Genomic DNA, 26,483 nt, shown 5'->3' on the forward strand with positions numbered 1-26,483 from the left:
CCCAGGACTCACAGGGAACTCCCTCCAGGAGCTCTCTCTGTTTAATGGGCCATCAAGGAGCCACTGCACGACTCCTCATCCCATTGGGAGATGCTCCCAATGCCCAGGGGGAGGAGCCAAGCATTCCCACCTGGAGAGAATCTGGGATTTGGGACAGGACAAGCAGCCCTGAGCCACTGGATTCCCAGAGGAGCAGAGCTCCCAGACCTTTCTGTGGGATCACTGCTTCAGGAAGAGCCCCTCACCTGGACTGCTCCCACCACCCTGCCCAGGGTGTGTTCTGACTCTGGCAGTGCTCCTTTGTGTTATTGCATTCATTTTATTTGATTTTTACCTTTTTCCCTTTCTTCTTATTAAATTATATCTCTGACTTGGAGCCTCTCATTCATTTTGCTTTCAAACCACAACAACTCTGCTCCTCATTCTGGCCCACCTGGCTGGTGGAGCCTTCCCTGGAAAACTCCTCTGAGATCAGGTTCTGCAGGAACCCCTGGGCTTCCAAAGGAGCTGTGTGCACTTAAAAATTCATGTGGTGCTGCTCCCACCTCCCACCTGCCTCCCTGGTGCCTCAGTGAGATCCCTGTGATGCTGCAGAGGAGTGAAGACACAAATTTCCCCTGTCACATCCCCGAGCCTGGTGCTGGAGATCCCTGTCAGCACAAAGCTGTATTGACACTGAGCAACCCCCCTGCCTCTCCCAGATCAAGTCCTATTCCACTGACTGGCAATGGATTATATTTTGGATAATGAGGCATGATCTAGCCCCAGTATTTAGCATAATGGAAGAACAATAAATCATTCTGGAGCTGTCACTGTGAGATTTGGATGCTTTACATTAGGTAAATAAACAGCTCCTCATTAGAGCCAGGAGTTGGTGTGGAATCAGGAGGCAGGAATTGTCTTCCTTTGTTTCCAGCGGCTGATAATTGTTTTAAACCGTTGGAGTGAATAGGTTGTAATTCATTTGTACCTCCCTTTTGTCTGATGCCGGGGAAGGCTTGAGGAATTGCTGTTCCTGTGAGCAGAGCTGTGTGTCAGGCACTGATAAATGTATCAAACTCCAGCCTGCCTTTATCTGGGGAGCAGATTTTGATAGCTGGCTAGGATTTAGGTCATTGGATAATTCAGTGCAAACTGCAAATCTTAATGCTATTGACAGAAGACAGAGCACAAACAGGCAGCACTTTCCATAAATCCCAGACCTGTAAGTAGCTCTCCTCTCACAGATTTATGGTAAAAGTCCTTGAGAGCTGGTGAGGAAAATGAGCAGGGGCTGGCTGTGGATTGGCAGGTTGGATTTTCGGATTCATGGCACCCACGTTTGTTTGCCCTGTGGGATGTGCTGTGAGAGATCTGCTTTATCCTGGGACGTGGCTCTGTGCAGGACGCACAAACTCCCTGGGATAAAGATCTGACATCCCCCAGGGCACGGGGACAACTCTGAAATTCCTGGGGCCACGTCCCTGCCAGCCTGAGTTATCTGGGGCTGGGGGAACTCCCTCCTGCTCAGCTTTTTGAGTGTTCAAATTCCAAACTGAGAGCCTGAGATACACCCAGACACCCCCAGGAGCCTGGTTTGAGAGAAGTCAAAGAGATTTTGAACATCAAAAGAAAAGGTAACTTAAGGTGAAAAAATTCCTGGTTTTCTGATACATTATTTGGTGATTTTTTTAGCTTTAATTAAAACAAACCCCCAAAACAACAGCAACTATCCTGCACAGAAGGTGAATAATAGTAATAATAATAATAATAATAATAATAATAATAATAATATTCACATAATAAGCGAGGTGTGTCCATCTTCTGAGCAATGACTTTTCTGAGTCTTTCTTTCAGAAAGAAAGTCATCTCCTGGTCATCTTCCCCATGCTGAAAATAAATCTGACATGACGTGCATGATTGCAAAGTTTCTCTTTTTTTTTTCAAGAATTCACGTCTAGCCCGGCGTGAAACACCCAGTGACAAGAGTGAAGTGACATATGTCACACCTCAAGGAGAGTGGGGACTGCGTGACAGACACTGCCTGGGCTCAGCCTGATCCAAACCTTCTTTTCTGCCTTTTCTCCTTTAATTCAGCTGTGCAACACAGAGGGGGGGAAAAAAAGCCTCAGCACCTTCTCCAGCAGCTGTAAAAACTTCCCAACACAGATGTCGTGTGTTCTGTCACTAAAACACCTCCCTGGGGCTTGAGTGTCATATCAGGGAACATCAGGGGAAGGAGGACCATTGTTTGTTTTCTTTCAGAGCTGTGGGTCTGTGTCGCCCTGAGTTTTCAGCCTTCTGATGTTTTTATTTTTGGACTGGAGAGTTCTCATACACTGTAACATAAACAGAGTGGATTGTTTTCACTTTCCTCTCTGGGATGGACTTTTGGTTTGGCCAAAAGTGGGGTCAGAGAGGTGTCAACCTCATTCCTCCAATCACTGGTCAAAGTCCAAACGCCATTTAAACCCTAAACCAAAATAAACTTTCTCTTCTCACTTCTCAACCTGGTGGGTGGGTGTGGTTTTTTGTGCCCATCTAGTGACAGTCGTGGCCACTTTCCAAAATCCTATTTGAGTCTTTGGGTTGTGCTGTCCCTGTTGATGACAGAGTCTCCCCTGCAGTGAACCAAAGCCATGTGTTGTATTTAAAGCTGGAGCTCTGCACAGACCTGCCCTTGCTCACCTGGGGCTCCTCAGTTCACAATTGTCTTGATTTTTCAGCCTTCTGGTGTTCTTATTTTTGGACTGGAGAGTTCTCACACATGGTAACATAAACAAAGTGGATTGTTTTCACTTTCCTCTCTGGGATGGACTTTTGGCTTGGCCAGTGGGGTCAGAGAGGTGTCAACCTCATTCCTCCAATCACTGGTCAAAGTCCAAACCCCATTTAAACCCTAAATCAAAATAAACCCTCTCTTTCTTTCTTATCTCACAACCTGATGAGTAAATGTAGTTCTTTTGTATCTTCTAGTGACAGGTCTGCACTCAGCTGATGTGCTTGTACAACACAAAGATTTTGGCTTTAGAAGGTTGAAAATTACTTTTTTATTTCTGGGCTGTGTCTCCCTTTTATCCCATTTCACACAGACCAATTGGATTGGTGACACAAAGACAAACCTCTTCACTCCCATTGGTCAGAGCAGAGGGACAGCAAGGAGAAGTCCCTCCTGGGGAAAGGAATGAAGAACAAAGGGACAGCTACAAAAACATTTCTCCTGTTGACAGAAAATTCCCTGGGAAAGGAATTTCAGCAAACCAAAACACCTCAGGCACAAACCAGGCTGGTCAGCAGTCTCTCACCTCAGCACTGGAGGAAGTTTGTGCAGGTGAATTAACCCCCCTTGGTGTGCCTTAGCCCTGCTCTGCTCTCTGAAGTGCTGGTGAACCCTGGGCAGTAACTCTGTGCTCAGGCCCGGCAGCTGCACATCTGGAACCGCTGGAATCGCTGCGATATTTTGACAGATGGGGGAAATCTGAGGGTATAAAATTGGCATTAATCATTCTGTCAGATTTAAAGTCAATTAAGGCCTGTTTGCTGCTCGTCCTGCCACGGTGGAAGTTTCCTGGTTGGAGATGCTTGTTTGGGAACTGCTCATTTCCCCGGCAGAGTGGGAACAGGATTAGTGGGCGTGCAGTGTGTGCATTATCTCTGATAGCTGTGCTCCCAGTGATCAAAGGCAGAACTTTTCAGCACGCACTTCCACAGTATCATGATCAAGAGCCAGCAAGAATAATCTCATCAGATCTGTGTGGGCAGGCTGATAACAAGCTGTTTGTAGAAATTAATAATGTGAGCCCAAGTTTTTAAGGTTTTTTCCCATGAGTGTGCTTGACCCTTTCTTCTTCAAACGCCGTCATTTCATTTTCTGAACTTCTTTAGTTGTTCATCACTTACTTAGAGCCTGAAGGCAGAGTTCAGGTGGCACCTCTGGGCCAGGTGTAACTATGGTAACAAGGCAGGAATCAAGGTCTGTGGGCTTCCAGTGCACGTCTTGCCTGGGGTTAATAATGACCCCAACATTGGCAGCACTTAATATCCCCAAGCAATTACAGGAGGAATTGGAAGAGAATGAAATGAGGATATTGATATTGGTAATTGTGGACATTAGAGGAAGGAAATGAAGCTCTGTGGCACACGGGGAAAGCAGAAATTCAGATTCCACTCTCTGATTTTCTGGAGGTCAGAGATGGACAGGGCAGAATCTGTCTTCATCCTCAGAGCCTCCAGCTGGAGCTGCAGTGGAGATGTGGAGCCCTGGTTTGTGCCTGAGGTGTTTTGGTTTCCTGAAATTCTTTTCCCAGGGAATTTTCTGTCAACAGGAGAAATGTTTTTGTAGCTGTCCCTTTGTTCTTCATTCCTTTCCCCAGGAGGGACTTCTCCTTGCTGTCCCTCTGCTCTGACCAATGGGAGTGAAGAGCCAGATGACCCTGTTTTACACCACAAGGACACAGACTCTGAGATTCAGGAGGCTGAAAATGACTCCTTTTTTTCTGGGCTGTGTCTCCCTTTTATCCCATTTCACACAGACCAATTGGATTGGTGACACAAAGACAAACCACTCCTATTGGTGCTCTTCCTGAAGCAGTGATCCCACAGAAAGGTCTGGGAGCTCTGCTCCTCTGGGAATCCAGTGGCTCAGGGCTGCTTGTCCTGTCCCAAATCCCAGATTCTCTCCAGGTGGGAATGCTTGGCTCCTCCCCCTGGGCATTGGGAGCATCTCCCAATGGGATGAGGAGTCGTGCAGTGGCTCCTTGATGGCCCATTAAACAGAGAGAGCTCCTGGAGGGAGTTCCCTGTGAGTCCTGGGCAAGGCATTGATGGGCCATGAGCAGAAGAGCCCAAAGGAGGGGCCTGGGAAAACACTGCCCCACCTGGTTCCAGCAGCTCATGGGGATGGGGATGGAATAAATACTGTGTGCACATCCTACACTGCAACCCAGGACTGAGGCTGAGCAAACCTTGTTCTGGGGCTGTGCTGTGTCCACCTACCTGCAGTCATAAATACCAGAAATATCTCTTCCTGATAAATGAAATACCCTTCAAGCCTCTGCACACCACCCACGTGGGGGCTGCTGATGAATATGGATTAAATTGTGGTTTAAGTATCACTTCTCTGATTGCAGTTTCTGGTCCTCTTCATGAAATGGCTCGTCTGTTTTGTTTGTGTTATCAGTGGGAATGCTTTGAAAATTGCTTTGGTGCTGAGGAGAGCAGGAGGAAAAACATTGCTTCACGGTGAGCATTTTGAAAGAGTGTTTATACCCAGAGCATCAAATTAATTTCCCTGAAGAACAGGTTGAGCTGATCAAAAACCAAAAAAAATGATCATTGTTTCTTGCACGTATTAGAATACAAATAATTTAATTTTAAAAAGCCTGTTAAATGCAGCAGCTCGTGGTCATTTCCATATTTCCTCAAGCACAACATAATTATTTTTTTCTCAACTCCATTTTCTTGGTTTTGAGCGTGGAAGAAGCTGCAGGATCCTTTTCTCAGAGTCAGGGCACAGCCTGAGCCCTGCTGGGGCTGATCTCAGTTCCTTGGGGAGGAGCAGCAGCATCATCACACCATCCCTGTGTTTGCATTTCTTGTGTTTCCCTCCAAAACTTTTGATTCTCAGTTCAACTCCTTTGACAATCTTAATGAAAAAAAGAGTTGAAAGCTTTAAAATATGTAGAAATTCTGCCAGATCTTTGTGGGTTCTCAGAAATGCTTTAGCATTGGTCAGAAGTGACAATCGGCATCACTCATATATTTAGTTTTAAATTCATATATATTTATATATATGTGTATTAAAATTATATAATTTTAATTATATATTTTAAATATATTTATATATAGTATATATTTTATATCTATTTTATATATAATATATATTTATATAAATATATATATATTTTATTATTATTATTTTAATATGTGCTTCACCACAGTAGTGAGTGAGTTGCATCAGAGCTGCCCAATCCCCTGCAGGGTGGAGGATTCTGATCCTTTGCTGAGCACAGAGAAGTTTCTCAGAGCTCAGAACTGTTCCCCAGCCCTCTCAGGGTGTTTGTGGCTGGGCCCAGTGCCCAGGTCACCTCTCCTTACTCTCTGACTCCTCTGCTGCCACACTTGGTGATTGCTGCCCTGTCCCTTAAACTTGTTCTGAGCCTCATCTCTGAGAGGGCAGAGGTCACAAACAGCAGAATTGACTGAAAAACACCAGGACGTGACTCGGATTAAAAAACTGAATTTGTGCTCCCGAAAACCAAAGTTATGGGAGGTGAGGAGGGCAAAAAGCCCTTCAGTGTCAGGCTGCTCCTCTGGAGGGATGAAATTAGGATGGAAAAGCTCCCAAATGAAGGAGAGCTGATCCAGCAAACACAAGATGAGGCTGCAGTTGGGTGATTTGCTCTGCACTGTTGGATTTAGCCAACAGATCAAAAAGACTTGTAGCCCTGGTTCTGTGCCTGAGGTGTTTTGGTTTGCTGAAATTCCTTTCCCAGGGAATTTTCTGTCAACAGGAGAAATGTTTTTGTAGCTGTCCCTTTGTTCTTCATTCCTTTCCCCAGGAGGGACTTCTCCTTGCTGTCCCTCTGCTCTGACCAATGGGAGTGAAGAGGTTTGTCTTTGTGTCACCAATCCAATTGGTCTGTGTGAAATGGGATAAAAGGGAGACACAGCCCAGAAATAAAGGAGTCATTTTCAGCCTCCTGAATCTCACAGTCTGTGTCCTTGTGGTGTAAAACAGGGTCAAATAACTCCATTACATCACACCCAACAAAAAACCAGGAGCTCGGCAAGACCCTCCCTCATCTCGAGATAAAGTTGGGTTTGATTGGAAAAAAACAGTGTATAAAGGGGACACATCCCAGAAATAAAAGAGTCGTTTTCAGCCTCCTGAATCTCAGACTCTGTGTTGTTGTGGTGTAAAACAACACCATTTTTCAGTGTGGCACACCCTGCAGTGTGGCAGCAGCTCTGTCACTGCACTGACCCTCACACTCCTTCCTCTGCCAGTTCAGGAAATAACCAAAAGCTGAGTTTATCCCAATTACAGAAGTATGGAGGAATTCTCCATCCAGCCAACCATTTGTTGTATTCCTAATCTCTGCTCCTCATTCTGACCCACCTGGCTGGTGGAACCTTCCCTGGAAAAGTATAGAATAGTATAAAAGGGAGACACATCCGAAAAAAAAGGAGTAATTTTTTTTTTTTTTTTTTTTTTTTTTTTAATTTTATTTTTTTTTTTTTTATTTTGTGCAGCCTGGGATAGTGGAAGATGATGGGAGGGGGGATTTGGGGTCCCTTAAACCCCAAACCAGTCTGGGATTCTGTGTGAGCTGAGCTGAGGGGAGAGCTGCTCATGGAAAGGGTTCCTTGGCAGACAGCAGTGCTCAGAACACCAAAAACAATATTTCTGGGGATAATTATGTGGAATAAATAAGCCTGGTACAGAATCTGTTCACACAGTTGTGGAAAACTGATTTTTAATTTCTCAGCGTGCAGTTTAATGTGAGCAGAATCTCCAAACACAGGGTTGACACCGTTAACAAAGGTAATATTAGATTTGAATGAGAAACTTTGTGTGGTTAATTAAAAATCAAAGGCACAGTTATAACAGAAGTAATTATCCAGGAGTATTAAATCAGTTGCAAGTCCAAGTCCATAAAAGAATTAATCAGGAATAATTTAATATTTCATATTGAGGGCTTATATTTTCCACTAATGTCAAAATCCATTCCATTAACCAGTACAATTGTTCAGGTCTATCTGCAGACTGGCTCCATAAAAGCAGGACAGTGGAGGAACAATTCAATGAGAGGAGCTTTAATTCTTCTATTCCACTCCTGCTGAACTCACCTGGAAAAATAAACATTCCTCAAGCAAGTATTTCTTTGCTTTATACATATATAAAGCAAAGAAATATACACTACTACTAATAAATAATTAAAATACTACTACTCCTAAATAATAATAAATATTAACAAATAATTATAAATTATATATATAATATATAAGTACATATATATTTATATATAGATATAAATATATTATTCCCAGTGCCCAGGGTTCCAACATTACCTAACTTTCAGAATTACAAAAAAAAAAAAAAAAAAGAACCAACACAAAAACCAACCAAACAAAACCCCCCAAAACACAAAAAAACCACAACCCCCCCAAACAAAAAAAAACCCCAAAAACCCCCAAACAAACAAAAAAAACCACACAAAAAAACCACACAAAAAAAACCCAACAAAAAAACCACCCCAAAACTCCCCACAAAAAAAAACAAACAAAAAAACCCTCAAAAAACTCTCCAAAAAGCAACAAAACAATACAAAAAACCCACCAAATATAAAAATAATAATAAAAAATACCAACAAAAAACCAAACAAACAAACAAACAAAAAAAACCAACAACAACAAAAAACCCCCAAAACAAAAACAAAAAAAAGAACAACCAAAAAAATTTTAAAAAATAATAATAATAATAAGAAAAAAACAAACCCAAAAGACCTTTGAGGTTCTTTCAGCTGGGTTTGTCTGCCCCTGGCACAGCCCCCCCTGCACCATCCCCAGCACCAATAATTATTTATTTCTCAGGGTGAGAGGAGCCGCCTGGAGCTTCACAACCACCCTGGGCAGAGCAGTTCTGAGCATGGGGCTCAATTCACAGGGATTATTTTTTTTTTTTCCCTCACATTTAAAATGAGAAGAAGCTGGAGGTAGAAAATAAAACCTTTACCTTGCACTGACACCAAAAGAATTATTGTGTGTGCAGATCTCTGTGTGCACCAAATTAGGGAAATATTTCCCATGTCCTGGATACAAAAACACGTAATTTGATGTCAGGGATGGATTTATTTCCTTCAGGACACGGGGCTGAGACCAACAAGAGTTCTGTGCAAATTATTCCGGGAGGATTAGACATGAAACAAGAGTCCCAGAACACACAACATGCTCTTCAAGGCTCTGAATCTGCACTCAGCGTGTTCCCCAGGATATTTGCTACAACATTCTTCATGTCTTTTTTCTAATGGCTTTTTGGATTTCCCTGCTTTACAAATGTCCAACTTCTCTTTTTTTTTTTTTTTTTATTTATTTTTTTTTTTTCTTTCTCTGTTATTAATTCTTTTTTTTTTTTTTTTTTTTCCCGTTGTAAAGGATTCTTCAATCTGTCTAAACTGCTTCTTAAGTTTATTGCCAACAGCTTCGTGCTGCTGTTAGGATTTTTTTGGTTTTTTTTTATTTCCCAATTGGTGTTACTTTTTAACTGCTCATGTAAATCTGCATCAGTTCAGATTCGTGCAGGAAAAACAATTTGTCACAAATCTGTACCAGGGTAAATGATCAAAGCAGAGCTCCGGGGCTCACTGCTTTCTTTCTCAGCTTATTTCTAGACCTAAAAAATATTTTATCTTCATTCAGATCCTTTCCCACAGCCTTTATGTGTGGCAGGGGAGTCAAATGTGGGGTCAGTCCCTTGGTGAATCTGTGAAATCAGCAAAACTCACACCCGTTTATGTCCCCACAGTTGTTGTCAGTGGCTCATCACAGAGAAAAAAAGTTCAAAGCAAATAATGCCATTGGAGCCCAGGCACAAAAAACACCTCTGTGGGCACGGAATTTGTAAATAGGGATATGGAGTTGGGGATAAAACTTGGGTTGCTGTGTTCTATTAAAAAAAAAAAAACCACAACAACAACAACAACAACAAAACCAAAACAAAAACAACAACAACAAAAAAAAAAAAACCCAAAACAAAAAAAAAAACCCAAAAAACCAAAAAACAACCAAAAAAAACCACCAAACAACCCACAAAACAAACAAACAAACAAACAAAAACCCACAAAACAAACAAACAAAAAAACACACTAAAAAATTATAATTTTCTTCCCAAGAAAATGCAAAGAGCTGAAGTTTTTGGCTCCTCTGTGTCAGCACCAGAGATAAATGTGGATAAATGGCATTTCCCTATTTTTGTGCCTGGAAATGGGATATGAACACAATCCTTGCCCAGTCGCTGCCCTGGGTTTTTTCCTAAGGACCCAAATTCTGTCCTGGCCACCCTGGTGTCCTCTCCAAGGTCGTGTCACACATTTCAGAGCAGACTTTGGCCCCGTTTGCCATATGGGAGCTGGGACATCATCCTTCCCCTGCATGTCCTCAGTGTTTATTTCTGTTCAAACTCAGCTAATTAAAGGCACAGCAGAGCCCTGAGGCCCCTCAGCCTGTTCATCAATGAATGGTTGGGCTGCAGGCGCCTTCCCAGGGCCTCTCATGGGCACAAATTTAGCTCAGGCTGCTCCTTGACCATCCTAAATGTGAATGTGCTGCACACACGGGTCTGGAAAGGAATTTTGGAACGGGCAGATTAGTCACTTCTCTGCAGAGACCTGCAGAACCAGTTCTCCTTTCCTTATAACCTTTTTTCTTCTCTTTGGAAAAGTGAAAAAAATGGTTTGGTGCTTGCTCTGTGACCCAAATTTAGCTCAGGCTGCTCCTTGCCTGACATTCCTAAATGTGAACATGGTACACATTGCCAGGCTGGTCTGGGAGGGAATTTTGGAAAGGGGAGTTTAGTCTTCTCCTCTGTGACCTGCAGAACACCAGTTCTCTTTCCCTTTTTCTTCTCTTTGGAAAAGTTAAAAACTGGTTAAGTCCTTACTCTGTGGCCCCAGGGGACCCAAATTTAGCTCAGGCTGCTCCTTGCCTGACAATCCTAAATATAAACGTGGTACACACACTGCCAGGCTGGTCTGGGGGGGAATTTTGGAACTGGCACATTGGTCACTTCTCCTCTGTGACCTGCTGAACACCAGTTCTCTTTCCCTTTTTCTTCTCTTTAAAAAAGTGAAAGACTAGTTTGGTCCTTGCTCTGTGGCCCTGCCAGGGAGTTCCCAGCCCTGCTCTGCTCTGCCCTGCCTGTCCCTCCTCTCCTGGTGTCTGCCAAGGAGAAATCCTCCCCAAATCCATTTGTTTGTTTGCTTTTAAGAGCAAACTGTTGATTTTAAAGCAGCCTGTCTGGAGACTGAAATCAAGGCTGCACACACAGCCTCGTGGAGTCAGTTTGGGGGGTGTGAATTAATTAGCAATTCCTCTGAAGAAACCACAGGCTGACAAGTCTGAGCCTCCCTGGGAGTGACTTTGATAACAGGGAAGGTTCCTGGCAGCTCCCTGGGAGGGTGGGGGAGCCTGCTGAGCCCTGCAAACCACCCAAACACCAGAGCAGGGCTCCCCGGGGGGATCCAACACTGCTCCTCAATGTTACACATCAAAGGGGCTTTGTCCTGTAAACCTGAGACAAATTAAATGTACATTGTCTCTACAGCTGGGAAAAGGTGAATTCCCTTGGGAGGGTTTTCCTGCCAGGGTGGGAAGGAGAGCCAGGGCAGCTTTGCTGGTACATCACAGCCTGTCCTGGGGCTGGACAGCTCCCTGCCCTCTGCACTCTGCCCTTTGTCCCCAGAAACACAGAGAGCACAGGGTTATTGCCCTCTCCACTGTGTCTGTGCCTCCAGAAAACCCACAGGGTTATTGCCCTCTCCACTCTGCTCTTTGTCCCTAAAACACAAACCCACAGGGTTATTGCCCTCTCCACTCTGCTCTTTGTCCCTAAAACACAAACCCACAGGGTTATTGCCCTCTCCACTCTGCCTGTGTGTTCTTTTTGCCCCCACAAACACAAACCTACAGGTTTAACATGAATTTCTGCTTGGTGAAACTCACTGGAGACTGAAATCCTGGGGTGCCTCTATCCCAGCAGCAGAGCTGTGAATACCAGTGAGCCCCAAAAAATGAGGCAGCAGCTCTGCCCAGGAGTTTTCCTCTTGCAGTTGTTTTATTTGTTGTTCCTCAGGCTCCCAGGCTGAGGATAAAAGGGTGAAAAATACATTCCAGCATCGATTCTGCCACCCACTCCTTTCTGAACAGCGGTTTGCAATCACATTTTACCATTCCAAAAATCCATTTCTTGGCCGTGTTTTACCTGCCAGGGAAGTGTTCCCTGTTGTGAGCTGGCTCAGCAGCCTGGCCTGGCTCTGAGCTGGGGGCTGGACCCTGCACAAGCACAAAACAAATCCAAAATCCCTGTTCTGAGCCATTTTTGAGCCATTCCAGCTGAGCCACACGAGGCAGACGGAGGGAAGGAGAAGGGACACAACAGGAAAACGTGTTTTTCTCTCTCTGGGAGTGAGATGATTTATTTCCTTCATCACTTAAAGGTGTGGAATTGCATCCTGCAGTCATGGGCAGTGCCCACAGTGGGGATTGCCTTGTCTTTGCTCCACACACATGAGAAAGGAGGAATTGGCAGCCTGGGATCAGCCTGGGCTCCGTGGGGCAGCTCCAGCAGCACCTGCCTTTATTTACCTGCATTTATTTACCTGCTGAGCTGCATTTCCGTCCTTCTTGAGCTCCTTCCTGAACATCACAGGCTGTGTAATGGGTAATTCCCCATCTCCTAATGATCCAGTGTTGGGGAAGATGAAATCAGGGAAACTTTATAAATATGATTGCTTAGCAAAACATTCTGAAAATATTAAACCTGTAATGGAAATAGAAATTAAATTGTACTTTGAGTTGTAGGATATGAGTCTTAGTCACTATATAACCTGAAGACAACAGCCTGGGCAGCTGGAGGAGAATCCCTTTTGATTGAACAATCCCCTTCTGCTGCCTGAGGGATCCAAAGGTCAATGAAGCAAAATAGAAAAATCTAAAGAGTCATTTTTAGAGTTTAAAATATAACACAGTTATGGTAATGTAGTAGTTCTTATAGGCTGTGTGGAGATTCTATAGGGTTTTGTGTCTTGTGTTGGTTGGTCACTGTAAATTAGAATATTCATCACAAAAGGAGATAGAATGGATTGGAACAAGGATCTCGCTCTCTCTGGCTCTCTTAGATCTTTCTTACCTCTGCTCTCTTATCCCTTGTGCTCTCTGACCCCTTCCACCTCTCTTGCTCCCACCTCTCTCACTCCCTTCTCTCTCAGCTCTCACCCTCTTGTTCTTTCTCTCTTTGGGGTTCCCTCCAGCCCAGGCTGTGGCTGACGGCAAAGCCCTTTTTACCCACAACCCTGCAATAAAACCACATATTCTCTAAAATATCTCAGCTCTGCAGAGTTCCCTCTCCCTGCCATCCCCAGCTGCTCCTACAACCCCACTTTGCTTTTGCACCCACCTCTCATTTTTCTCCTTCTCTCCCCTATTTTCCATGCTCAGCACAGCCTCACGTCTCCAGCATTTCTTGCCTCGGTGACAGATTCTATCTGCGCCCAGATGAAAGTTCGTTAGTGAGAATGTAAAACAGCTTAAAGGCTTTGCAGGAGTTAAGTCTGGGATTAAATATAATTAGGTGTTTTTCCTGCCTGCCTCGTATGTGTGTGTGTGTGGCAGTAGGAGGGGCAGACGAGGCTCTCTGATTTATCCTGTGTTGGTTTTTTCCCCTCCAGCACCATCCAGCCTGTGAAAAATGATTTTTTCTCTCTTAGAAATATTTATAAGTTTAATAAATAATAAAAATAGACAATTTAGGAGATAGGAAGGCAAAGGTATCTCAGCTGAGGGTGCCTCACCAGAAAAGCACACCCAGTCCTTCAAAGGAAATCTGCTTGGCAGCAATTTCAGTTTCCCTGCACCGCCCTGTATCTGTCCCCACCAGCTGCTCCTCAAACCTTGTCCTCCAGCTGCCATAATCCCATCATTAAAGGTGGATTTGGGCTTTAAGAGCCCATGAACAAACCCTTTTTCCTCGCAGCCACGAGGGCTGGGAGATGACTCTGCACTCCAGGTGCAAGCTCAGCTCTGCTCCGGCTCAGGGCTAATCCCCAATAATCGAGGTTTGGTGCCACAGATGCAGCTCTGGGCTGCTCCTGACTCCTCAAATCCTTTCCCTGTCACTGATTTTGTGCCCTCCCCTTGCAGGGGGAAAAAAATCTGACTTTGAGCACCTCCATGAGAACATCAAGCTTTCAGATTTTATTGGTTTAGAAGCTTACTAAATTTAAACAGAAGCATTACCGTGGCCTTGGGCTCTCTTGACAGTTACAAACTCTTCCTTGGGGGGGATTTCTGTAATGCTTTCTAATCAGCTTAAGGAGTTAATTAAACAGCTGTCACTTAGCTGCTTAATTCTGAGACTTGATGCTAAATAAGATTTGGAATTAGTTATGCACGGCTGGGGAGGGGATGCTCTGAGAGGAGGGAGATGGCTGAGAGTGAACAGGAGGAAAATCTGGGTCTTTTTTAAACTAAATAGTGAAAAAATTCAAGGTGGGACCCCTGGATTGATGCTCTACACGCTGATTAATAGAAAATATATTAAAAAGAAAAAAGTGGAGTGTTACCAGAGGACACAAAAAAACACACTCACCCGTCAGGTTGAGAAGGGAGAAGAGATAAAGTTTATTTTGGTTTGGGGTTTAAATGGGGTTTGGACTTAGCACCTCTCTGACCACATTGGCCAAGCCAGAAATCCATCAGTTTGTCCTTCCCTCTGGAAAAGGAATGCAGATTTACAAAACATCACTCCTTGCTTATGTTACAAGTGTGAAAACTCCAATTAAAAAAAAATGTAAAAACATCAGAAGGCTGAAAAATCAAAGCAACAGCAGAGCATGTTAAGGAGTGTCAAGTGGGAGGGACTTGTGTAGTTAATTATTTCTTTAGTTAGTTATTTCTTTAAAAATTTACATATAAATATATATATACCCAAACATTAGGAAATACTGTGTACACACAGACAACTGAGAAGTTCAGGAAGATTTATAAAGATATTGTTAAAGTCAGAGGTTTTTTTCACCCTAAGAAAGATAAGGCAAAAGATGTCTGAGGGGAAATTAAATTTCAGGGAAGCTGCCTATTAAAATTGAAAAAAGCTAATAGGTATTCACTTCTGCATTTCAACTGAAATTGATGCTCGCTGTGTACATCTTCTGAATATGTTTCTGCTGGAGGGCTTAATATGCCCAGTTATTTAATATGAATCTGTTCAGTGAGCAGAGAACACTCACTCCAGCATCTTCTCCAAAGTATTTCTGTTTATTTACCGTGGCAGCAATTTCAGAATAAAGATTACCTGGTCTTCCATTTCTAATACACGAAGAGACGTGTTTTTTCCTCTGATTATTTAATTTAATTTCATTGTTGGAGGGGCTCGGTGTAAGTGAATTTCAGGGATGTGCTGTGTTAATAGTTGGGGGAAAGTTCAGCATGATTTAACAGCTGCTGAGGGAATCAACTTTGAACAGTGAGACTTGCAAAAACATAACTATTCCCATCCTTGAGGTGCCCTGACATCTTATCTCCTGTAATCTCTGTTAGTTAGAGATAAAGAACATCGTATTTCTTCAGGAGATTTCCTTTTTCACTCAAGCAGCAAAAAGCAACCGGTTTGAAATTAGTAACTATTTGGATTTATGGGTTTTACGTGCCCAGGCTCTCAGATATAAATCTCAGTGTAGCTAAATAAAGTGCCTGTGCTGTTTCCTCCAAATGAAGTCATTCTCACCTGCTCTCACCAGGGGAATGTTCATCCTTTTGTGGTTAAAATGTTAAATAAATGTTTCTGAACAGGAGCATTTCAGAGTGCCCTGCAGGGTGAGCTGGGGTCAGGGTTATTGATGGGGGGAGAGTTACTGGGGTGAGAATTACTGGGATGAGGATTATTGTTGGGGTGAGGGTTATTGTTGGGGTGAGGATTATTGTTGGAGTAAGTTATTGTTGGGGTGAATGTTATTTTTTGGGGTGAGAGTTATTGGGGTGAGAGTTATTGGGGTGAGAGTTATTGTTGGGGTGAGGGTTATTGTTGGGATGAGGTTTATTGGGGTGAGAGTTATTGGGGTGAGGGTAATTGGGATGAGAGTTAATGTTGGGGTGAGTTATTGTTGGGGTGAGAGTTATTGGGGTGATTGTTATTGTTGGGGTGAGGGTTATTGGGTTGAGGTTTATTGTTGGAGCCCACAGGGCCTCTGGGCAGGGCTGCAGCAATTCCCAGGTTTCAGGTGTGCTGGAGGCCAGGAGAGCAGGCAGGAACAGCAGCATTCCCAGCCAGGGGCAGAACAGCAGCATCATTCCTGTACCCTGGTTTGTGCCTGAGGTGTTTTGGTTTGCTGAAATTCCTTTCCCAGGGAATTTTCTGTCAACAGGAGAAATGTTTTTGTAGCTGTCCCTTTGTTCTTCATTCCTTTCCCCAGGAGGGACTTCTCCTTGCTGTCCCTCTGCTCTGACCAATGGGAGTGAAGAGGTTTGTCTTTGTGTCACCAATCCAATTGGTCTGTGTGAAATGGGATAAAAGGGAGACACAGCCCAGAAATAAAGGAGCCATTTTCAGCCTCCTGAAGTTGAAGTCTTGTGTTGTTGTGGTGTAAAACAGCATCACATTCCCAGGCAGGGCAGGAACAGCTGAATTGGGATTTTTCTCCCTGATCTTTTTCAGTCTTCTGATGTTTGCATTTTTGTAGTGGAGTTTCTCACACATTTTCATATAAACAAAAGTAATGTTATTATAAACTGTTCTTCTTGTTTTTCATTCCTTTATGGAGGAGGGACAATTGATGGACTTCTAGTTTGACCAGTGGAGTTGGAGAAGTGTCAACCTCATTGTCCAATCCCTGATCATTGTCAAAAATCTCTATAAATCAAAGTAAAAAAATAAACTTCTCTCTTTTTGCCCTGACAACCTGACAGGGTGTGTGTCATTCATTTCACATCCTATAGTGAGAGGGATTCACTCTGTGTCCTCAACACCCAAAACCAGCTCTGGAAAACGCAGAGACCCAAAAAAAAAAAAAAAATAAAAAAAATTCACGGAGTTTTGGAGAATCATTCTCAGTTTTAGGCTCTTACCAGGGGAAATCACATTAGCCTTTGGTAAGCAGCCCTCATTAATCACACCATTTCAAAGGCTCCATTATTAAAGCTCCCTTTGCTTTATAAAATAATTGCCAGGGTCACACTAATGGATCTGGGGAGGGAGGGAGGGAGCTGGTGCTGCTTGGGGGAGCAGCTCTTTGCAGAGCTGTGAGCAGTTCAGGGGGTGCTGTGCCCTCCAGCAATCCCAGGGAAATGAGATTTGTGCCCAGGTGGTTGCAAAAAAAAAATACGACCCAAGAGCTGATTGTGTGGTTACAGAGGGTGTTTCACAGAAATTGTTCTGTCAGGAGCTCAGGGGAGCAGCAAAAGGGGCTGAGAAACCTGGGTGCAAACCCCAAATGTGTCACCCTGGTTTTTTTTCTGATGTTTGTGTTTTTGTAGCGGAGTTTCTCACAGATTTTCATGTAAACAAAATTATTGTTTATCATTCCTCTCCTGATGGACTTCTAGTTTGACCAGTGTCATTGGAGAGGTGTCAACCTCGTTTGTCCAATCCCTGATCATTGTCCAAAATTTGTATATTTCGAGGTTGAAAATAAACTGCCCCTATTTTTGCCCTGACAAGTCACTGTGTGCATGTCAATTATTTCGTGTCCTCTAGCAACACAAATGTGGGGAAAAAAAACCAAAGAAATCTCCAAACTGAAAAGTTAATTGCAAATTTGAGAGCTCAAGTTTCCTGAGCAGTATGTTCTGCTGGAGACAGACCTGACTGGACAGGCAGATATTCTCACCTTTGTAGAAATTATAAATTAAAAATACCTGAAGGTTTTTTTGTGCTGAGGGAGGGAGAGGATTTTCTTCTCCAGTTCTGTTTTTGTGAAATCTTCCTTCTCCTTTTCCTAAAGATCACGGTGAGGATGGGGCAGCCTTAGCAGAGCAGCTGGCAAGTGACAAGGAGGGTTTTTTTCTTTAATTCTTTGAGTCAAAAGTGTGTCTATTTCTTTAAATAAGAGGAAAATATCTTTTGGATGTGAATACCACAGAGGAGAAAAATCTCAGCTTCTCCCCTGTAGCCCAGGTAATGAATGAATGGCAAAATATGGATATTAAATGGCCTTTTTTGTTGTTCTCCCTCAGGAGGCAGAGATCCTGAACACAGCCATCCTCACTGGGAGGACAGTGGCCGTCCCTGTCAAGGTGGTCTCTGTGGAAGACGACGGGACTGTCACTGACCTGGTGGAGTCTGTGGAGTGCAGGTCCTCAGATGAGGATGTCATCAAGGTAGGACCAGACTGCTCCTTGCCCAGGGGAGCACAGGGCTCTTCTCCACTAGAACAACTCCTTTATTTCCCCAAGGGCCCCCCTGCTGGAGCACCAGGATTTACTATTCCTGTTCTTGCTCTGGAGCTGCTTCAGTGGAGCAACAGACCCAACACAAAACCACAATTCCCCGTCCTGCTCATCAAACCCTCAGGTCTGACACTTTCCCACTTCTGGAGGGTTTCCAGAGCTGACTCTCCCTTTGCCTGCCCAGTTCCATGGGCTGTGTGAAAAACACAGTTCACTTTCCTGGTAGATTTTAAGAAATAAGTTTAATGATAAAAAGTAAGACAATTAGGAAACAGATTAAGCAAAAGGAAATAGGGCCAGGCTGGGTGAGTTGTCATTCAGGAAAGTCCACACCCTGCTGTTCCAGAGGCTTTATTTAAATACCCTTTTAGTGCATCAGTCTGTTGAATATTCATATTTTTCTATAAACTATTTTCCATATTCCAGGAACTGTTTAGCCCGACCCCTCCTTGGGTTTGCCTTTTCAGAGCATTTGTGTTTCTGGGTTGTGTCTTCATTATCATCTTCATTATCACTTTTAGTTTGGGCCTTGGTCCACACTTTCCTCAGATGGGAGATGCTGATGGTTGGTGTATCAATAGCAGAGTCTTCTTTCCATGTTCACTGATGTTATTTTGACCAAACAGACAGTTTAACCATATTATATCAATAGCAGAGTCTTCTTTCCATCCTCACTGGATGTTATTTTGGTCAAACAGACAGTTTTAAGCACATTTTATCAATATCAGGGGGGTTTTACATGTTTATTGTAAGTTATTTCAGTCAAACAGACAGTTTAACCATATTATATCAATAGCAGGGTTTTCTTTCCATGCTCACTGATGTTATCCTGACCAAACAAACAGTTTAAGCAACAACTTTATCAACTACTCCCACTATGCCTAATTTTCTTTACTAACAGCAGAAATAAAAACTTCTATCCTTACCACAACATCATTAATCATACAGCACAAACCTTGCAAAAAAGCCAATTTTATAATCTACATTTTTAACAGCTCTTGGTGCTGGCTCAGGGTGTGCTTGGCTGGCCGGTGTGAGGTGACAGCTCACAGAAATGCCTCGAAATTCCCTTTTTTTTCCTGAAATTGGAGGGTCAGACTGAAACCTCAAGATAATCAGTGCCTTTTGAATGCAGTTTCAACAAGTACCAACTAAAATCCTGTAGGGAATCTTGCACATTTCTATCTGTTTGATGGAGGATTAGTGGCAGGAGCTGCCCAGCACTGCAGGTGGTGGCACTGGAGCTGCAGAGGTGACACAAAACTCCCCTTGTCTGGAGCAGCTTTTCTCCCTTCACAAACTCCTTCCTGGGAACAGAAAACAAGAGACGCAGCTATAAATCAAAGCTAAAATTGATTTTATTTTTCAGGTAACACCAGAGTGTTACCCCAAAAGGATTCCAAACCCTGCAGGGATTCTGTTACCCCAGTAACTCTGTGACCTGCTCCTCATTGAGCTCCTGGGAGGTTTTCCTGAAAGTTCTGCTTTTTTTTGGGCTCCTTTGGCTCAGCCCCTCCACTCCTCCCTTCCTGGGCTCATTTTCTGTCTCTGCAGGCACAGAGAAATAGATAAATTCTGTCTCTTATCAAATGGGGAGTTTGGTGGTTTCATGTCACAGGGACAGAGTAAGTGAAAAACAAATCTGGGCAGAGGTGGAAATATATTTTTTTTTCCTGAGCTATCATTTTTGTTCAAAAAATTCAAATTCTGTGCTCATTGGACTTGTTTTAAATAATTTCCTCATGGTAATTTATTATACATGAGATGAACCTCAACAGTTTAAAAGTTTAGTATTTTTTATTATTTCCTTTTAGGATCTTCTCACTGTTCCTGATTAGCCAGCACATATTTTCTGATTCAGTGGGTTTTTCTGGCTGTATTATTAGAAACCTTTGGGGTTTGGGTTTTTTTTTTTATTCCTTCTATGAAGCCCTTTTGGATCTGGTAAATCTGCCAAATATAGCGAATTGTTGGACTTAATCTAAAACCATTTAATTTAAAAACTTGGGCTTAACTTAAAAACTGGATTTCCAAACAGAAGGAAATTATTTGTCCTTATGTCATGGGAGTTAATGGACTAAATCCTTACCAACTCACTCATCTGCTGCTTAATTTTTTTGCTGAATTAGAAAAAAATAATTAAAAAAATAAAAAAAGCTTTTGAAAGCAAATACATCATTTGGAAGACATGGGAAAAAAAAAAACAAAAACAGTTTTGCTTTCTGAAGTTTGAATGCACCAACCAGTGCTGGGGTGTTCAGTGTCATAGAAAAAAAACAGTTTTTATTTCTGAAATTTGAATGCACCAACCAGTGTTGGTGTGTTCAGTGTCATGGAAAAAAAAAAAAAAAAAAAAAAAACAAACAAAAAAAAAAAAAAAACAAAAAAAAAAAAAAACCACCACCACCAACAACACAAAAAAACCCCACAGTTTTTCTGTCTGAAATTTGACTTCACCAACCAGTGCTGGTGTGTTCAGTGTCACTAATGATGGTGCCATAATTAATGGCAGTCCCTTGTCACCCCAAGCTGTCCCCAGGAGGGATCAGAACCTTTTGGGCTCCTGCAGCAGCACAAGAAGGTTCTGCAGAGCTGAAATGAGTCTCCAGTTTAAAGTGAGCTCTAAATTGGAAATGTGGCTGGAGTTTCCAGTTTACCTGCCCTGCCTCAGACCAGGCCTCTAATGAAGATAAAGATGGATAATTACTGGGCAGCCTTCAGCGTGCTGCAGTAATTAGAGTTTCTGTTCTCTGGGAATAGAAAATGGGAGGAAAAATCTGCTTAAAATGCCCGTTGGAATATAAAGATTAAGATTACATTTCCCTGGGTCTTTGCTGTCGCTGTTTTTCAGTGCATCTGTCAAGTGGCATCTCACAGATTGATTGTGTCTTCCTGGCTTAGCTTTTATTCCTGGGGTTTGGGGTTGATTAATGATGAGGTTAAGCTCATTTTCCTTGCAGAACGAGGATACCTCATTCTTCTTTTCATTGCAGGGTCCACATTTATTACTCACTTCTTTCATCTGAGACTTCAAAGGACTTTAAAGGGCTGGTCCAAACTCTGCCCTGACTCCTTTTGTGCCAAACTGCCCCTACCTGAGCTTGGCTGAACGGGCCAGAGCAGAACTGAGCCCATTGGAACAGCCTGCAGGGTGTTAGAGGGGAGAGCAGCAAACCCTGGTTGTGCCTGAGGTGTTTTGGTTTGCTGAAATTCCTTTCCCAGGGAATTTTCTGTCAACAGGAGAAATGTTTTTGTAGCTGTCCCTTTGTTCTTCATTCCTTTCCCCAGGAGGGACTTCTCCTTGCTGTCCCTCTGCTCTGACCAATGGGAGTGAAGAGGTTTGTCTTTGTGTCACCAATCCAATTGGTCTGTGTGAAATGGGATAAAAGGGAGACACAGCCCAGAAATAAAGGAGTCATTTTCAGCCTCCTGAATCTCACAGTCTGTGTCCTTGTGGTGTAAAACAGGGTCAAATAACTCCATTACATCACACCCAACAAAAAACCAGGAGCTCGGCAAGACCCTCCCTCATCTCGAGATAATGTTGGGTTTGATTGAAAAAAACAGTGTATAAAGGGGACACATCCCAAAAATAAAGGAGTCATTTTCAGCCTCCTGAATCTCAGAGTCTGTGTCCTTGTGGTGTAAAACAGCCTCCTTAGGACTGCATAAAACTGCAGCAGGACAGTGATGGTTGTTCATTCAGATAGTGAAGGGCTGGCTGGGAGCTCAGTGAGCTCACCCCTGACTTCCCTCTCAGCCAGGGAAACCAACCCATCTCCAGCTCATCCCCGTCCTCCTGCCTGCCCTGATCACATCTCAAAGCTGAATTTCATTTCTATTTCACTCACAGGTTTTACGTCTCCAGTATTTCTTACCAGGCAATCACATCCTTCCTGTCCCATCTTCCCCAAATCCAGGGACTCCCTCCCACCTCTCCTTTCCCTCCTCCTGCCTTTGAGTTTTGATATCAGTGATATTTCCCCTCCTCCTGCCTTTGAGTTTTGATATCAGGGACATCAACTCCACTTTCCAGCAAAGGTGAAAAGAGCTCAAGAGAGAGTAGATTTTTCTTTTCCTGCTAATGCACTGCTGGAACACATCTCTGTGTTGTGGCCACTGTGATTCCAGGACATTATAATGCCATTAAACCCTTCTGGTGCTGTTCTCCCTCGCTGAAGCTTTTCCAGGCTTTGTGTCACTGGAGTTTTCACACAACTGCACCGACCTCACTTCCATTAATTAAGGGAGACTGTTCTGAGCCTTCACAAGGTGCTCCAGAAATCCTCTCAGTACAGGGGGCTTTTATCTCTGGAGGGCCTGAGGCTTGAATGGCTTTTTTTGGGGGGCATGAATTTGGTCGGTTGTAAAAGTGCTTTGGGTTTCTTTTGGCTCCTGCAGGTTCCCCTCTTTCCCCTCCATCAGTGAACAGCCAGGACAGGTCCCTGTGAGTGACACACAAATATCTGACCCCTGGGAGGGCACAGCTCTGTCCCACAGAGTCAGGAATGACATTCCCATACCAAACCATGTCCATCCCAAACACGGAGCTGCTGCCAGGCTGGAGGGGGAGTTCAGTCAGCAGTGCAGAGGGGAATATTTCAGATGTGCTCAGCACTGCACTGCTCAAACCCACAGCCCTACTGTCAGCACAGGGAAAGGACTGAAGGGATGTGTCTCCCTTTTATCCCATTTCACACAGACCAATTGGATTGGTGACACAAAGACAAACCTCTTCACTCCCATTGGTCAGAGCAGAGGGACAGCAAGGAGAAGTCCCTCCTGGGGAAAGGGATGAATAACAAAGGGACAGCTACAAAAACATTTCTCCTGTTGACAGAAAATTCCCTGGGAAAGGAATTTCAGCAAACCAAAACACCTCAGGGATGGAACCAGGGTTTCAATGTGCAGCTGGATTTGTGGGCACAGCTGGAGGGAGATGTGCAGCTGATTTACATGGGCACAGCTGGGTTTGTGGGCACAGCTGGATTTGTGGGCACAGCTGGGTTTGAGGGCACAGCTGGAGGAACATCTGCCCTGCTGCAGGTGAGCAGGGGAAGGGCTGGCCCAGAGAACTGCCCAGGAATTTCCATCAGGGAGATGCAGTTGTGTAACTCCAGCACCTGAGCCCTTCCTGCGTCCTGACAGACCAGGCTTTGCAAAATCCCTGTAAAACAAGGGGATGGGGATCCTTATTTCACAAACACATCAAAGGGAGATTAAAAACCGGGATCTCAGAGAGCTTTAAGCACCAAACTCCTCTGGAGCTCAGTGGGAGTTTAACACTTAAATATCCTGAGTATTATTCTCAATAAATCTCAATTCATCCCAGGCTTGTGCAAAAGTTGTTTTGTGCCTTCCCATCCCTCCCTGCAGGTGGGGACAGCTCGTTGTGCCACAGGTTCCATGGGATTGGATTTTAACTGGGCAGAGTTTCATCCAGATGATTTTGGTTTTGATTTGTGGCCCCAGTTGATTAGGAGCCTGTTGAGGAAAATTTGGCAGAGTTTATTCAGTCAGAATTTGTAGTCCTGTTAAAGCAGCTTCATGATGAAAATTTCCTTGGAATTTCATCTCTGCCAGAAGGAAAAAAAAAAAAAAAAAGAAGAAGAAAAGGATGCAACCAGGTTCTTGTTGTGTCAAGGAAAACAACTTGTTTTGACGTTTCCGAAATGAAATGTTTTGATTTTTTTTTTTCCATTTTAAAATAACTTTTCCCTTGATGTCGTGGTATTTTTACATAATTTTAATCATTTGAAATTGAAATGAAACCGAAATTTTGCGACCCAAAAAATGAAAGGAAACGTTGTAGGTGCCTTGAAAGAAATAAATCACAGGTGAGGACACGGTGTAGAGAGACTGAAAGATGTGTTCACAGACGGCAGGAGCTGCTCTTCCCTCACCACAACCCCAGGAAATGGATAAAAATCTGTGCAAATCCACTGGGAAAAATGAGGATCACTTTCTTGGAGGGATTTCTAAGCCACAGCCACAATCCACAGGTGCCAGGTGAAGCTGCCAGCAGCCAGCACACACAGGCTGCAGAGCCACAGGAGGTTTCCAAACCTCACCTGATGTAGAAGTTGTAGAAATTTTTCTGTGGATGGCAGGGACAAGGAACTCTGCAGAGCTGAGATGTTCTGGAAACACGGGGGTTTATTATTCCAAGGGTTGGGGTAAAGAGGGCTTTGCCTTCAGCCACCAGCCTGGGCTGGAGCAAAGCCCTAAAGAGAGAATGGGGAGAGAGAGAGAGAAGAGAGCTCAGGGGGAAAAACGGGGTAAGAGCAGGGGAAAAACGTGGGGAGAAAACAGGAGCAAGGGAGGTGAGAGAGAGGAGAGGGGAAGGACGAAAAAGAGTAAGCTAAGAGAGCGATCACCTTGTTCCAATCCATTCTATCTCTTTTTGTGTTGAATATTCTAATTTACAGTGACCAACCAGCGTGAGATACAAACCCTACAGACTTTGCATGCAGCCTGTGAGAACTACTACATTACCGTGTCATTTTATATTGTAAACTTTAAAAGCCACATTTCTTACCTGTTTTCTACCTGATGCCTTTGGAGAGTGGAAAGGCTTCATTCCTGAGTCCTTTTTTTTCCTGTCTTTTAACCCATCTCCAGCTCATCACCGTTTTCCTGCCTGCCATGCTCACATCTCCAAACTGGCTTTCATTCCTATTTCACTCACAGGTTTTACATCTGCAGCATTTCTTACCATACAATCATATCCATAAATCCTTCCTGTCCCATCTTTCCCAACAGAAGTGACTCCAGACTCTGCACTGGGATGGTGGAGGGGACCCCAAAGGAGCTGAGGGTGGAGATGTGGAGCAGGGAGGGGATTTGTGTCCCACCCTGAGCCCCCCCAGCATCTCCTCCCCTTCCTCATCCCCCCATGAGAGCAGGGCAGGGCTGTGACACTGAGAGTGACACTGAGTGTGACACTGAGTGTGACACTGAGGGTGACACTGAGTGTGACACTGAGAGTGACACTGTGAGCTGGTGGCAGCAGAGCCAGCACAGCCTCCTGCCCTGGGACACAGCTCTGCTCCCTCAGCATCCCTGCAGTGAGGGAAATGGGTTTGTAGGGGATTCCCAAAGCCTGGCAGAGCTCACACAGTCTGTACCTGTGTGCAAACTCTGAGATGAGAAATGCTGACTGAGAAAGGCCCTGGGATAGGACAGACATTGCTGAGAGAGAAATGGAACTGGAAACAAGTTTCTAATGATGGCCTTGCAAATAAAACTGGATATTTTGGAGAAATAAAACTATGAAAGGTGCATTGTAGCAGGACCCATGAGAGGTGATTTTAGATGTTTGGCTTTAAGGCATTTACAGCATTGAGTGGCCAAAGCTGACAGGCCAAAAATCACTTTTAATGGATTGGAATTAGAAAATATTTTGGCTTCTGATTGTGATGGTGTGAATTGTAACATCTGTACAGTCTCGCCCTTCTCATGAGACTGAAAATAGAATAAAAAAAGTCTTTAAAACCCCTCTGAGGAGCCCCATCTCTGGGTCAGAAAAGGGACAATGTGACACTGCAGGACAGTCCCACCCCCTGCAGACCCCTCTGCTCCCCCCCATCTCACACCCTGAACAAGCCCCTGGTGGGGGCTGAGCTGAGCCCAGGCTCCTGCACATCCCTCTGGGCACAGAAACCCTCCAAAGCCTCTCCCTCCCCGCCGTGAGCAGGGGTCATTATTTTGACAAATTAGTTAAATCTCTCTCAGTCAGCAACGAGGAAACCCTGAATTATTCAACACTCATCTGTCTCCTTCCCTTACAAAAACACAGCAATGAGTGTGTTTCACTTGAACCACTTCTGAAAGATGCAAAGACAGTTTGGGTTCACTCCCAGTGCCCCTTGAAGTCAGTGCTGAGCCTTTCATTTAATTTTCATTTAATTAATTTCATTAAATCTGCAGACGGTGCCAAGCTGGGAGGGGTTAGGAGTTCTCTGGAGAACAAGCTCAGAATTCAAAAGGGTCTTTGTAGTGTAGAAAACCACCTGAAATAAACAAATGAGATTGGAGAGAGGTTGGGTAGGAACAATTAAGTGCAGGATGGGGAAGACTGGCCTGGTGACATCAGTGGGGAAAAAGGAGAGGATCTGACAAGAAACTGCCCAACTCTGGGCACCACTGAGGGCTGGAGGATGATAATTAACAACTGCAGAAACACTTCAGATCTGCTTGGGCAGATTTAGACTTCCATGGATGTTTTCCATAGCTGGAAATGTCGTTCCTTTCATCTCAGCTGGAAAATCTCAGTGATTTTTATGGCTTAGAATGAGGGATGGGACACACACCTTCTCCTGCCTGCAGTCCCTGCATGTCCTCCA

General features: G+C 43.9%; 1 protein-coding gene across 1 annotated transcript in view; it reads left to right on the plus strand.

Moving 5' to 3' along the window:
• Positions 1-26,483, plus strand: part of TMEM132D (transmembrane protein 132D) — a 185,623-nt gene that overhangs the window by 137,461 nt on the left and 21,679 nt on the right. The window contains exon 5 of the mRNA XM_083873970.1: positions 17,926-18,069. Within this exon, the coding sequence (XP_083730096.1) occupies positions 17,926-18,069 (144 nt within the window). The remainder of the gene's footprint in view (positions 1-17,925; positions 18,070-26,483) is intronic.

Source organism: Zosterops lateralis (assembly GCF_965231275.1).
Source record: "Zosterops lateralis genome assembly, chromosome: 17".
In the NCBI taxonomy this organism is placed as follows: domain Eukaryota; kingdom Metazoa; phylum Chordata; class Aves; order Passeriformes; family Zosteropidae; genus Zosterops; species Zosterops lateralis.